The sequence below is a fragment of the Schistocerca serialis genome, chromosome 8 (assembly GCF_023864345.2).
Source record: "Schistocerca serialis cubense isolate TAMUIC-IGC-003099 chromosome 8, iqSchSeri2.2, whole genome shotgun sequence".
Lineage (NCBI taxonomy): Eukaryota > Metazoa > Arthropoda > Insecta > Orthoptera > Acrididae > Schistocerca > Schistocerca serialis.
In genome coordinates, this window is record NC_064645.1 from 532,651,453 (window position 1) to 532,664,957 (window position 13,505).

At 45.0% G+C, this 13,505-nt stretch overlaps 1 protein-coding gene across 1 annotated transcript in view; it reads right to left on the reverse strand.

Moving 5' to 3' along the window:
* LOC126416362 (uncharacterized) overlaps positions 1-13,505 on the reverse strand; it is a 42,026-nt gene that overhangs the window by 25,980 nt on the left and 2,541 nt on the right. The window contains exons 2-3 of the mRNA XM_050084042.1: positions 12,194-12,430; positions 9,813-10,373 (exon numbers count right to left, since the gene is read on the reverse strand). Of these exons, the coding sequence (XP_049939999.1) occupies positions 9,813-10,373; positions 12,194-12,367 (735 nt within the window). The 5' untranslated portion in view covers positions 12,368-12,430. The remainder of the gene's footprint in view (positions 1-9,812; positions 10,374-12,193; positions 12,431-13,505) is intronic.

The following is a 13,505-nucleotide window of genomic DNA, read 5'->3' on the forward strand; positions in this document are numbered from 1 at the left end:
TTACAGAGTGTAACACATCACATGAATTACATTGAATTATTGGATCATAATACTGCAGTATTTTAAGACACAGTATATGAATGTACCTCATGTGACGTGTTACGCTCTGCAGAGATATTCTATGAGCTGAAGATGAATGCCAGTAGGACAATGGAAACCGATCACACCATTCTACAACTCGCGATATAGACAAATAAATGTTATACCTTTCCATTGTAGTTGCTGTATCCTAGCACGAAATATGAAAGTTAATTCGAATCAAAGAGTGACTGCTTCATCGTGTTTCTGCTCTTACTTGGTCTGCGGTATGAATAAATTAATTCAGGATTATGAGAATGTTATAACTTCTGTCGACCGTTCTAAAACTAAGAATGGCATTTAATGCTGGTTTGAAGAACTATTGTCGTAACAAATGTAGTATACGACAGAACTTTTCTGAATCTCGTCCATAATCCTCTGGTACCTGTAAAATTTTGAGACTGTGGTTGGGTAGTAGAAGACTGGAAAATCGTGGTCTGGTCACATTAGTCCCGATTTCGGTAGGTAAGAGCTGATGGTAGGGTTCGAGCGTGGCGTAGATCTCACGACGCTATGGATGCTTGTTGTCAAGAAGGCACTGTGAAAGGTGGTGGTGGCTCCACGATGGTGTGGTCCTCTGGTCCAACCGCCCCGATAATTGAGTGGAAACGGTGCTGTTTGGCTACTTGGAAGCCATTTTCAGCCATTCACTAATTTCATGTTCACAGATAACGATGGAAATTTGGTGGATGACAATACGCTATGTCACTGGGCCATAATAGTTCATACTGGTTTGAATAACGTTCTGGACAGCTCGAGAGAATGATTTAAGCACCCAGATCGCCCGATACGAATGCCATCGAACATTTATTGGACATAATCGAGAGGCCAGTTCGTGCACAAAATGCTGCACCAGTGACACTTTCGCAGCTGTGGACGGCTAGAGAGGCAGTGTCGGTCAATATTTCTGCAGGGACCTTGTTGATTTCTTGCCAGGTCAGGCTGCTGCGCTACACCGGGTGAAAAGGGATCCGACACGATATTAGGCGGTATCCCATGACTTTGGTCACCTCGGTTTACATCCTTGTACGAAACATACTGCAGAGTAGGTTACCCAGACCATATTTATCCAGTGTTTCATAATGAGCGACTTCCGTAAAACGTTAAGCATGATTCAAAACTTTTCTAAACTTTTCCTTGCTTGCATGCTTAACGTCAAATATTTAATACATTAACTCAGTTGTAAAGTAGTCGGACGTTTGAATCTGTTTTCTACATGACTGATGTAAACTGCATCCTTAGTGGGAATAAAGTCATTCCTCGTGAGCAACCTTTTTGGTACAAAATGCTTACGGAGACGTATTAGGCTTTTGGAAAATTGGCAACGATAACACAGACAACCACTGCACGTACATTAAAATGGGTAGTAAAACAATAGCTCATGTGTGCGTATATGTCTACACGCACTTTCAGGCCCTTTCCACAGACTTGGATGTGCCTCTCTCAGACCAAACCATTAACCAATAACTTATTATGTAATCGAAGCTGTCTGTTATTTATAAACAGAATTCTACTTTTAAATACGGGTATTAGTTTTGAGTCGCGCGATTAGCGTATGGTCCCCACTTCCCTCAGCGCAGGTTTCGGTACGCTCCCTGTTAGCTCTCGGTAATCCAGTGGCAGCCTCGGCCTCCCTCACGAGGGCGTTCAGGTCTCAGGAGGGGAATATTGGCACGATATTGTCCGCTTTATTAGATCGCGTAATAGGAGCGCGCAGGCAGTCTTCCATTAGGGCCCAGGCTCATCAGCCAGAGGATGTTCAGGGGCCGTCTCCCAGCGGTCTGCCGCCCCCTGCTCTCCCGATCGGCAGGCGCTTCCGAGGTGTGCTAACAAAAGCTTCTAATCCCAGAGATACTAGCTTCTATCACTCGGAACACCACATTAAATTCTAGAGACTATAGCCGTGATATCCGTCACTAACAGAATACATCTACATCTACATCCATACTCCGCAAGCCACCTGACGGTGTGTGGCGGAGGGTACCCTGAGTACCTCTATCGGTTCTCCCTTCTATTCCAGTCTCGTATTGTTCGTGGAAAGAAGGATTGTCGGTATGGTTCTGTGTGGGCTCTAATCTCTCTGATTTTATCCTCATGGTCTCTTCGCGAGATATACGTAGGATGGAGCAATATACTGCTTGGCTCTTCGGTGAAGGTATGTTCTCGAAACTTTAAGAAAAGCCCGTACCGAACTACTGAGCGTCTCTCCTGCAGAGTCTTCCACTGGAGTTTATCTGTCATCTCCGTAACGCTTTCGCGATTACTAAATGATCCAGTAACGAAGCGCGCTGCTCTCCGTTGGATCTTCTCTATCTCTTCTATCAACCCTATCTGGTACAGATCCCACACCGGTGAGCAGTATTCAAGCAGTGGACGAACAAGCGTACTGTAACCTACTTCCTTTGTTTTCGGATTGCATTTCCTTAGGATTCTTCCAATGAATCTCAGTCTGGCATCTGCTTTACCGACGATCAACTTTATATGATCATTCCATTTTAAATCACTCCTAATGCGTACTCCCAGATAATTTATAGAATTAACTGATTCCAGTTGCTGACCTGCTATTTTGTAGCTAAATGATAAGGTATCTATCTTTCTATGTATCCGCAGCACATTACACTTGTCTACATTGAGATTCAATTGCCATTCCCTGCACCATGCGTCAATTCGCTGCAGATCCTCCTGCATTTCAGTACAATTTTCCATTGTTACAACCTCTCGATACACAACAGCATCATCTGCAAAAAAGCCTCAGTGAACTTCCGATGTCATCCACAAGGTCATTTATGTATATCGTGAATAGCAACGGTCCTACGACACTCCCCTGCGGCACACTTGAAATCACTCTTACTTCGGAAGACTTCTCTCCATTGAGAATGACATGCTGCGTTCTGTTATCTAGGAACTCTTCAATCCAATCACACAATTGGTATGATAGTCCATATACTCTTACTTTGTTCATTAAACGACTGTGGGGAACTGTATCGAACGCCTTGCGGAAGTCAATAAACACGGCATCTACCTGTGAACCCGTGTCTATGGCCCTCTGAGTCTCGTGGACGAATAGCGCGAGCTGGGTTTCACATGACCGTCTTTTTCGAAACCCATGCTGATTCCTACAGAGTAGATTTCTAGTCTCCAGAAAAGTCATTATACTCGAACATAATACGTGTTCCAAAATTCTACAACTGATCGACGTTAGAGATGTAGGTCTATAGTTCTGCGCATCTATTCGACGCCCCTTCTTGAAAACGGGGATGACCTGTGCCCTTTTCCAATACTTTGGAACGCTACGCTCTTCTAGAGACCTACGGTACACCGCTGCAAGAAGGGGGCATGTTCCTTCGCGTACTCTGTGTAAAATCGAACTGGTATCCCATCAGGTCCAGCGGCCTTTCCTCTTTTGAGCGATGTTAATTGTTTCTCTATCACTCTGTCGTCTATTTCGATATCTACCATTTTGTCATCTGTGCGACAATCTAGAGAAGGAACTAGAAAATCGCAAAACCAAGAAGGAGCTGTGCGACATAAACCAAATTCATTAGGCGTGTTTCTACGTCTGAAATATATCTATACAAATTTCGCGCCAGTCGCATAAGAGTGGCGCCAGTAGCGCCACTACGATGTTGCGAAACAGGTTTGCCTTAGGAAATACTGTACGGACGTGAGTGTTAATGCCTTTGAGAATGGACATAGTGAGTTGATGTTAATCAAGGATGCCTTTGGCGACAAAGACGCCATTATGAGCACATCACTGCGTTTGAACGAAGTTGTGTAATAGGGCAACGAGAAGCCGCATGTTCCTTCTGCGATATTGCAGAAAGACTTGGCAGGAACGTAGCCAGTATACGTGATTGCTATCAGCGATGGTCGCGAGAATGTACGGTCACAAGGTGACCAGGTTCCGGACGGCCAAACGGCTCTTCCATGAGGGAAAGATAATCGTGTTCGGCGTTTGGCTCTGGCGCATCGTACTCCATCTGCAGCAGCGGTTTGAGCAGCGGTTGGCAGCACAGTGATACAATGAAGTTTTACAAATAGCCTACTTCAAGGACAGCTCCGAGCCAGATGCTGACCCCAAACTACCGCCATTTGCGGCTTCAGTGGTGTCAAGCGAGAGCTCATTGGGGGGCTGAGTGAAGGTATGGTTTCCTCCCTAATGAAAGCTGGCTCCCCCTCTGTGCCAGTGGCGGCCGTGAGTTGGTTAGAAGGAGGCCAGTTGAGACCCTGCATCCAACCTGTCTGCCTTCTAGATGCACTGGACCTTCACGTGGAGTTATGGTCTTTCGTATGACAGTAACAGCTAACAGCACTCTCGTTGTCTCACACACTCTGACTGCAAATTTGTACGTCAGTTTTGTTATTCGTCCTGTTGTGCTGCCATTCGTGAATAGCATTCCAGGGGGTGTTTTCTAACGAGCTAATGCTCACCTACATGCCGCTGTTGTACCCCAACATGCTCTACAGTGTGCCGACATGTTGCCTTCGTAAGCTCCATCTCCAGATATCTTTTAGTGAAGCATTTATGGGACATCGTAGGACGACAACTCCAGCGTCATCAACAATCAGCATTAATCGACCCCATATTAACCGACCAAGTGCAACACGGTTGGAACTCCAACACACAAATTGGCATCTGGCACCTATACAACAAATTGCGTACACGTTTGCATTCTTGGACTCAACAGTCTCTCGGTTACACCTGTTTTCAATGTAACAGCATTTTACATTTGCAATGGCTTATGTCGCGTTACATTAACCTGTGATCTTGCAGTGACAGTCACTTAAATATGGTACCAAGAGAAACGTATTCCCGAAATTTCGTTACTATATTATGCATATAGTTTTTTGGTAATGCGTCTTTTTTGAGTCACTTTACATATTATTACTGTTATTATTCATTATAGTAACTACATATTTCATAAATATTTGAAACAATTCTCATGTATTCTTTAGTGTCATTTGGACATTTTTAAAATGAATGAAATGTTTCGATATCTGTCAACCATCGTCAGATCTACGTGCTTACAACAGCAACCTGTCGTGCACGTGGCAGCACCTCTCATCTGAGATCCGTACCATGATACTGGGTTCTGAAACAGTCACGGCGTATTGCAGACGCATCTGCGTAGACCTGAATATGGTCAAGAAAGATCGAAACGTATCATGTAATTAAGAAAGATGTTCAGCTGAGACTGAAGAACAAAGAATAATCGTTTTAGACTCTAGGAAATATGGTGACAGCCTTTTCTGGTGTGCGCTCAGACAGCTTTGGTCCTGCAGTGCTACCTGCATGGAACATATCATCCTCGAGTGCGGTTTTATTTCCTCCATGGGGTTCTTTTGCTTCTGATTGGGTCAGCGCTTGTTTTGTTTCACTAGAGAATAATAGTGTAATTACAGTTGATTTAGTGATACCCCAGTTGCCTGCCGGCCGTTGGTGGCCGAGCGGTTCTAGGCGCTTCAGTCTGGAACCGCGCGACGGCTACGGTCGCAGGTTCGAATCCTGCATCGGGCATGGATGTGCGTGATGTCCGTAGGTTAGTTAGGTTTAAGTAGTTCTAAGTTCTAGGGGACTGATGACCTGAGATGTTAAGTCCCATAGTGCTCAGAGCCATTTGAACCATTTTGAATCCAGTCGCCTTCGTTCTTCTGAAAGTACCTCCACAGAGGTAAAAATGCTGTAATACGCCACCAGCAAAACACACAACACAAAACGTTGAATAATTGGTTACTGTTACACACAACACAATGTGGTACAGACCCGACATTCTTTTTTTTTCATTATTTTATTTTTATTTTTCAGTCAACTCACACACAGAATGCAGTAGACCAAGTCCTAATCAGTAAACCTGTCCACACTTCTGCATGTCACTGGTAACTTACGAGTAATACTACCACTAATATAAACCCGAAATAAGAACCGAGCAATACCGAATGGAAGTCCGAGGACGAAGGGTCGAATGGGCATTACTATTGTCAACAGTACGTGCCACGACTGAAGAGAAGAGGTTTGTTTCCAAACAAGATACAAAGCGCTTACCGTCGATATTTTCACTTTTCTGCAGCTATTTTCAGTGTGACACTGATAGAAGGATACACATAAACGAGGCTATGAAATCAGACGAAATGCAATTACTCCGTAACGAATCTCCAGAGATAACTGCTCTCCAACACCAAAATAAACAGAAAATATCCTTGAGCAACCTACTTAATTTTAACAGCTGTACCTAAAGTGATATCATCATGAAAATCGTCCCATGTCAGCTAGGGTTCTCCGAAAAGCTTTACAAATACAACGCAGCAAAAACTACAGAATAATAGGAAGCTGTTTTCCACAAATTGGTTGACATTCAGTGGGTACCTTTGACCCAGCACTTACAAAGGACACTTCGTAGTTACAAAAATATTTGGAATATAGCAGTAACCGTGTCCTTATCGATTCTTTAGTTGTTGTGGACGAGTTATTACATTTATTTAATCTCCTGATGATTTGTGGAATATTTACTCACTTTTCAAGTGCAGTTACCTTTTTTTACTTTTCTAGAGTTTTGGGAACTCAATATAACCTGTTTGCTGCTAGAGAACTTAATTCATTTCTTGTATAACAGAGCGTAATATCTTTTACTCACTGCAGCTTTTGCACTCATATTAAAAACAAAAAAATATATAAAAAAAAATAAGCAATGGTTGCCGAGAACTGTTATAATCTTAGGTATGAGCACCACACTAGCGCAGTCAATCTGTCAACACATGGGTTTTGAGGGAAATGAGTCTTTTTAGAGTCAAAAAATCCATAACGCTCCTTACACAGGCTGCTACACATCATTCATTACATTTTCTCTAAATGACAGGAAGTTACAAGAGTGACGGATGTTATTTCACATATAATATTCCATTTCAAAGGTCCTTCCGGCCCCTTTTTTCGGCAAATTCATCATTTTTGGTTTTACAAATATTTGCACAATTTATAGCGTAGAAAGCTTTTCTTTAATTTGACGGCCACATTCTCTGTATAATTAATTTTCTTCTCCATTCATCTTTAGTAGTATTTACCTACGTCAGAGCTTTTGCAGACCATTATTGCTATTCAGCTTCGGATCAAGCATTCCCGAAAAGCGACAAAAGAGAGAGAGAGAGAGAGAGAGAGAGAGAGAGAGAGAGAGAGAGAGCGAGAGGTAGATACTGTCATCAGCTTTAGTTCCACTTTTCATCTGGGCGTAATTTTCACTTTTATCACTGCCTCTTCAACCAAGCAGCTGTGGAACACGTACCTGTCATGTAGTCTTTTTTATTGCCACTTACCTTTCGTGATGTTCCACCTTTAATATTTCAACTTAATTCCTGGAGACGTTGAAAACTCTACGGTACGCTACACTTCCTTTTTATTCATTCTGAAATATCTTAGTTTACTTTAAACACTTATGGGATCATTCCATTAGTACATATAAAAATATGAAAAATCACTTGGATGAAAATTAACTTAGATGAGAAAAAAGAGAAAAATGGGCTCCATGCTATCTAAAATATTCTGAAGTGCCACCTAATGTAACTACTCAATTATTTTCTACTTCAACATTACGCTTGCATTTCTGAGATCGTATTAACTTGCACCCATTTCACGTCAGCAGATTAAGGTGTCCTGGGAAACATATTTGCAGGTGGGCTCAGACGCTGAATAATGACCCAGCTTAAAAGCAGAGGATACTGTATTTTATAAAGAACGTCTCAAAAGCCTATAAAGCGGAGAAGACGCCCATTGCTGTTCAGCCCAAATGGCTAACAAAGTGCAAGGTAGCCTTTTGCTCCTATTACAGTGTTTAACACTCGAGGAAGCTGCTAGGGTCTGATATACTTTGCACTGCGAACTTCTCATCTCAGAGTAGCACTTACAACCTATGTCCTTAATTATCTGCTGGTCATATCCCTACATCTATCTTCCTCTACAGTTTGTACCCTCTACAGTTCCCTCTTGTACCATGGAAGTTATTCCATGATGTCTTAACACATGCCCTATCATCCTGCACTTCCGTTTGTCAGTGTTTTCCTCTACGATTCTGCGGAGAACCTCCTTATTCCTTAACTTATCAGTCGACCGGGTTTTCGACATTCGTCTGTAGCATCACATATCAAATGCTTCACTTCTCTCCTGTTCCAGTTTTCCCACAGTCCATGTTTCATTACCATATAATGCTCTGCTCTAAACGTTTATTCTCAGAAATTTCTTTCTCAAATTAAGGCCTATGTTTGATACCGATAGATTTCTCTTGGCCAGGAATTCCCTTTTGTCAATGCTAGTCTGTTCTTTACGTCCTTCTTTCACTGTTCATAATGGGTTATTTTGCTGCCTATGTAGCAGAATTCCTTAACTTCATCTACTTCGTTACCATAACTCCTGATGTTTTCTCGCTGTTCTCATTTCTACTACTTCTCATTACTTTCGTCTTTGTTTGATTCATTCTCAATCCATATTCTGTACTTCACATCTATATCTACATACATACTCCGCAATCCACCATACGGTGCGTGACGGAGGGTACCTCGTACTACAACTAGCATCTTCTCTCCCTGTTCCACTCCCAAACAGAATGAGGGAAAAATGACTGCCTATATGCCTCTGTACGAGCCTTAATCTCTCTTATCTTAGCTTTGTGGTCTTTCCGCGAAATGTAAGTTGGCGGCAGTAAAATTGTACTGCAGTCAGCCTCAAATGCTGGTTCTCTAAATTTCCTCAGTAGCGATTCACGAAAAGAACGCCTTATTTCCTCTAAAGATTCCCACCCGAGTTCCTGAAGCATTTCCGTAACATTCGCGTGGTGATCAAACCTACCAGCAACAAATCTAGCAGCCCGCCTCTGAATTGCTTCAATGTCCTCCCTCAATCCGACCTGATAGGGATCCCAAACGCTCGAGCAGTACTCAAGAATAGGTCGTATTAGTGTTTTATAAGCGGTCTCCTTTACAGGTGAATCACGTCTTTCCAAAATTCTACCAATGAACCGAAGACGACTATCCGCCTTCCCCACAACTACCATTACATACTTGTCCCACTTCATATCGCTCTGCAATGTTACGCCCAAATACTTAATCGACGTGAATGTGTCAAGCGCTACACTACTAATGGAGTATTCAAACATTACAGGATTCTTTTTCCTATTCATCTGCATTAATTTACATTTAGCTATCTTTAGAGTTAGCTGCCATTCTGTACACCAATCACAATCCTGTCCAAGTCATCTTGTGTCCTCGTACAGTCTCTCAGCGGCGACACCTTCCCGTACACCACAGCATCATCAGCAAACAGCCGCACATTGCTATCCACCCTATCCAAAAGATCATTAAGTAGATAGAAAACAACAGCGGACCTCCCACACTTCCCTGGGGCACAGCTCATTAGACTGTTCATTCCATTCAACACATCGCATAATTGTACTTCACTTTCACTTAGAATAGCAACGTCATCAGTGAATCGTATCATTGATATCCTTTCACCCTGAATTTTATTCTCATTCTTGAACCGTTCTTTGATTTCTGTCATTGCTTCTTCGATGTATAGATTGAACAGTAGGGGCGAAAGACTATATCCCTGTCGAGTCAGAAACAACGTAACTCCTGCCATAGAGCCATTGGATCTACAAACACGTAAGTGGTGATGACACTTCGTGACTCCTCTGACAACTAGACTTGATGTAGTGATTTTCAGCATACGCTGTATTGTGAGTTTCGATACTGACCTTCTCCTGCAGCGTGGCCTCCATGCTGAGCAGATGCCTGATGGTGTCGTAGACGGACGTGTGCGAACCGCTGCCGCTCCGCGTCCCAGTGGGCCGCCGCACGGGGGTGGCCGGCCTCGGCATGGCCACCTCCTTCATGCCGCGCCGCTTGTCGTCAAAGGCGGGGCGCGCCGTCGTCGTCGACGTCGTCGTAGTGGTGTCTGGCGCAGGTGTGGAGGTGCTCGTGGTGGTGGCGGCCTGGCTCTCGTCGCCGGCAGGCACTTTCCTGTCAGAGAAACGCATGCCGCCCTCGAACCAGGGGCCCAGCTCTGTCGCGAACTCTGGCCGCTTCTGCGTAGCGAGGGAAGCGGAGGCGGCGTGCTGGCGCGCCTTCTTCACCAGAGACTTCAGTTCGACGACGTCCTCGTCGTAGGCGGCGGGCGCCGCGTCCTCCTCGGTGCCGTACGGGTAGGGTAGCTGGCGCGCGCTCGACGTGTACTCCCAGGCTGCCGCGTCGTCCGCCAGCAGGCGCTCCTCGTGCTCGGGCAGCAGCGGCAAGCCGTACGCCACCTGTTGCTGCACCTGCCCACACACACACCGAGATCTCAGTACTTTGCACTCTGCGCGGCCTGCAGCGGATGCCAAGACAGAATAATACAATGAAACTTTCACGACTCGACACCTTAGCTCTGGATGTGTCGTCCGGGTTCTATGGTGATGGTTCAAGAAATCTTCCCGTTTCTAACGGTTCGACCAACGCGGGGCTGGACATTTTCAGAGGTTTCCAGAATGAGATTTTCACTCTGCAGCGGAGTGTGCGCTGATATGAAACTTTCTGGCAGATTAAAACTGTGCGCCGGACCGAGACTTGAACTCGGGACCTTTGCCTTTCGCGGGCAAGTGCTCTACCAAATGAGCTACCTAAGCACGACTTACGCTCCGTCCTCTCAGCTTTACTTCCGCCAGTACCTCACCTCCTACATTCCAAACTTTACAGAAGCTCTCCTGCGAAAGGCAAAGACCCCGAGTTCGAGTCTCGGTCCGGCACACACTTTTAATCTGCCAGAAAGTTTCATTTTCAGAGGCGCTCATGGGTCCAGTGGGTCTTGCCGATCGATGGGTCGTACGTCGAAGAATGGCTTAAATGCCGCAACAAGAACGTGCTACAAGTTTACACGTGATCGGCAGACAAGGCTTGTCACAGATTAAACTTAACTGTTAAGTGATTTATCATTCTCAGACGACAATCGATAGTTTATTCTTATCTCTGAGAAGGGTTACCATATGTAAACTTCTATCATTCCCTTTTTTCACGGTATTTATGTTGCTTTCCGGCGTCTGACCTTTTAGTCGGCAAGTCAGCAGAAAGAGAGCACTGCTGAATATGTCCAGCGCAGCTCTGGACGAAACATCAGGAAGGGAAAATTTTCATGGACCACGACTATACAACCCGGAAAACGCATCAGCAGCCAAGTAGAATGTTCATATGATCTGTGACAAATTCGCTGCAAAATACTCAATTTGAGCGTAAGTGGGTTCAAACTGCAATGTTTGGAATATTTTTTATTCTTTGGTAAGAGAATGAAAGCTGTCTTGAAATTGGTTATTGGTTATTATTTTTTGAGACAAAGAGAGAGAGAGAGAGAGAGAGAGAGAGAGAGAGAGAGAAGGATAGAGAGGGAGACTGAACCTGAAAAGAGAGAGACTGAGTGGAAGATGTGAGACAGTGAGTGATGAGGGAGAAAGTGAGTGTAATGTGTGTCACTTGGTAGTACATAGTGTGTTATATTTGAGTGCACAAACACTGTGAAGGTAGGAGACTGTGTTTGTGTGTATATTGGTGGCAAGCTGATGTTTGTGTGTGTGCGTGTGTGTGTGTGTGTGTGTGTGTGTGTGTGTGTGTGTGTGTGTGTGTGTTGTGTGTTTATGTGTGTTTGTGTGTCTGTGCATGAATGATAATGACAAAGAAAGAGATGAAAGTGAAAGTTTAGTGCAAAAGTGTAGTGCAGTGTGTGGTGAGACAGTGACAGTGTGAGTGATTTAGAAATAGAGAGAGTGGCATTAACTGAGAGAATGGAGAGAGTTTGTATACTTTATTGTGCATCCAAACTGATAGAGGTAACCCGCGATTTTGTGTGTTCGTGCGCGCACGCGAGTGTACCCCTGTGTGTTTGTGTGTGTGTGTGTGTGTGTGTGTGTGTGTGTGTGTGTGTGTGTGTGTGTGTGTGTGTGAGTGAGTGAGTGGGTGTGAGTGATGGAGGGAGAGAGGTAGACAGAGTGTGAGACGTTAGTGGGTATAGAATGTGAGGTAATGAGTCGATAGAGGGAGATAGTAGGTGGAGGTTATGGGAAATGAGAAATAGAGTGTGGGGAAGAGTGGAGGTAGTGTAGAGGTAGAGTACCTGTGGGTGCAGGTAGAGCTGAGGCGGCTGCGCGTGCGGGTAGAGGGAGGCGGCGGCGGCGGCGCGCTGGCGCTGCTGCTCGTCGCTGTACAGCTGGCTCAGAATGAGGTTGCGCAGGAACTGCGAGTTGACCTCGGCTGTGTCGTCGCGCGGACTGCTGTGCTCGAACCACATCTCCTGCCCGATGGGCAGCGCCTCCTCCCGCTGTTCGCGCTCCGCCTCCTGCTGGATCTCGTCCTGCCACCACAGCATCGCCTGGTTTACACCCACACAGCATGCAACCAGTACAGCTGACTACTGTCCACCGACAGGCGAAACATCTACACTACAGTCTACTCAAAGTTCAAAACCCAGCTAAAGCATGACCCACAGCGCCGAGTGTAAGCTCACCAGACAAACCATTGGTTACTTAAAGGAGTGCACTGCGTTGTTAGTCAGGCGAATGCTGTCCTGGAAATCCACTCGCAAACAGTCCCAAGTGGGATTTCCACTGCCTTACACTCAGATTGATGAGATATTTGACTGAAAATGTCTTATATAAAAGGCCAACCTTGCTCTCAAGAGGTCATCATAAGCAATGCTCCACGATACACACGCATCGCGGACCTTCACCGGGAATGAGACTCTCACGGAAGTAATCCACAAACTCACCACAAGACTATACAGAAACTCCAGACATTCGCAGAACCCGTTTATTCTGAATCTGGGTTACTACGGCCACAACCATGGATGTAAACATAAAAGACCAAAAGACAAACTTGTAAGAACCTAACATCTATGGCCAAGTACACGCAAACACAACGGTACAAGTGAGCCCCTGTTAATCAGACGCCAGTTGGAACACACTTTCCGAATAACTGGCACCACGCAGGGAAGCCGTACCGTACACTACATGCAGACGTGCTCCAACCCTCCACACAGTGAGATGATCTATGGCCGATCTCCCACTACTATACAACGATCTTGATTGTTCCAGGAATGCAGCGGCTACAGCAAACTCGGATACATCGCCATCGCTTCCCACGGCAATGATGCATGATACCCATACTAACAAACGCAACCTTGCATGAACTATCGCAGCTAGTAGGCCACTACTGCTCTTACTACCCATCCCACTGTCGCAGAGGTTTTTTTCTCACGACACGAGCCTTAGCACTCTTTTCCCTCTGCTCTTCAAATTGCTACCCTCATTCGCGTTTCGTCTACTATCAATGACCTGATGGACCGTGTTAATGCGTAGTCTTACCCAGACGCACGGATAACATCACAGCCCAGCATCCTGTGATCCACCTATTAGATAACTAACATGTTG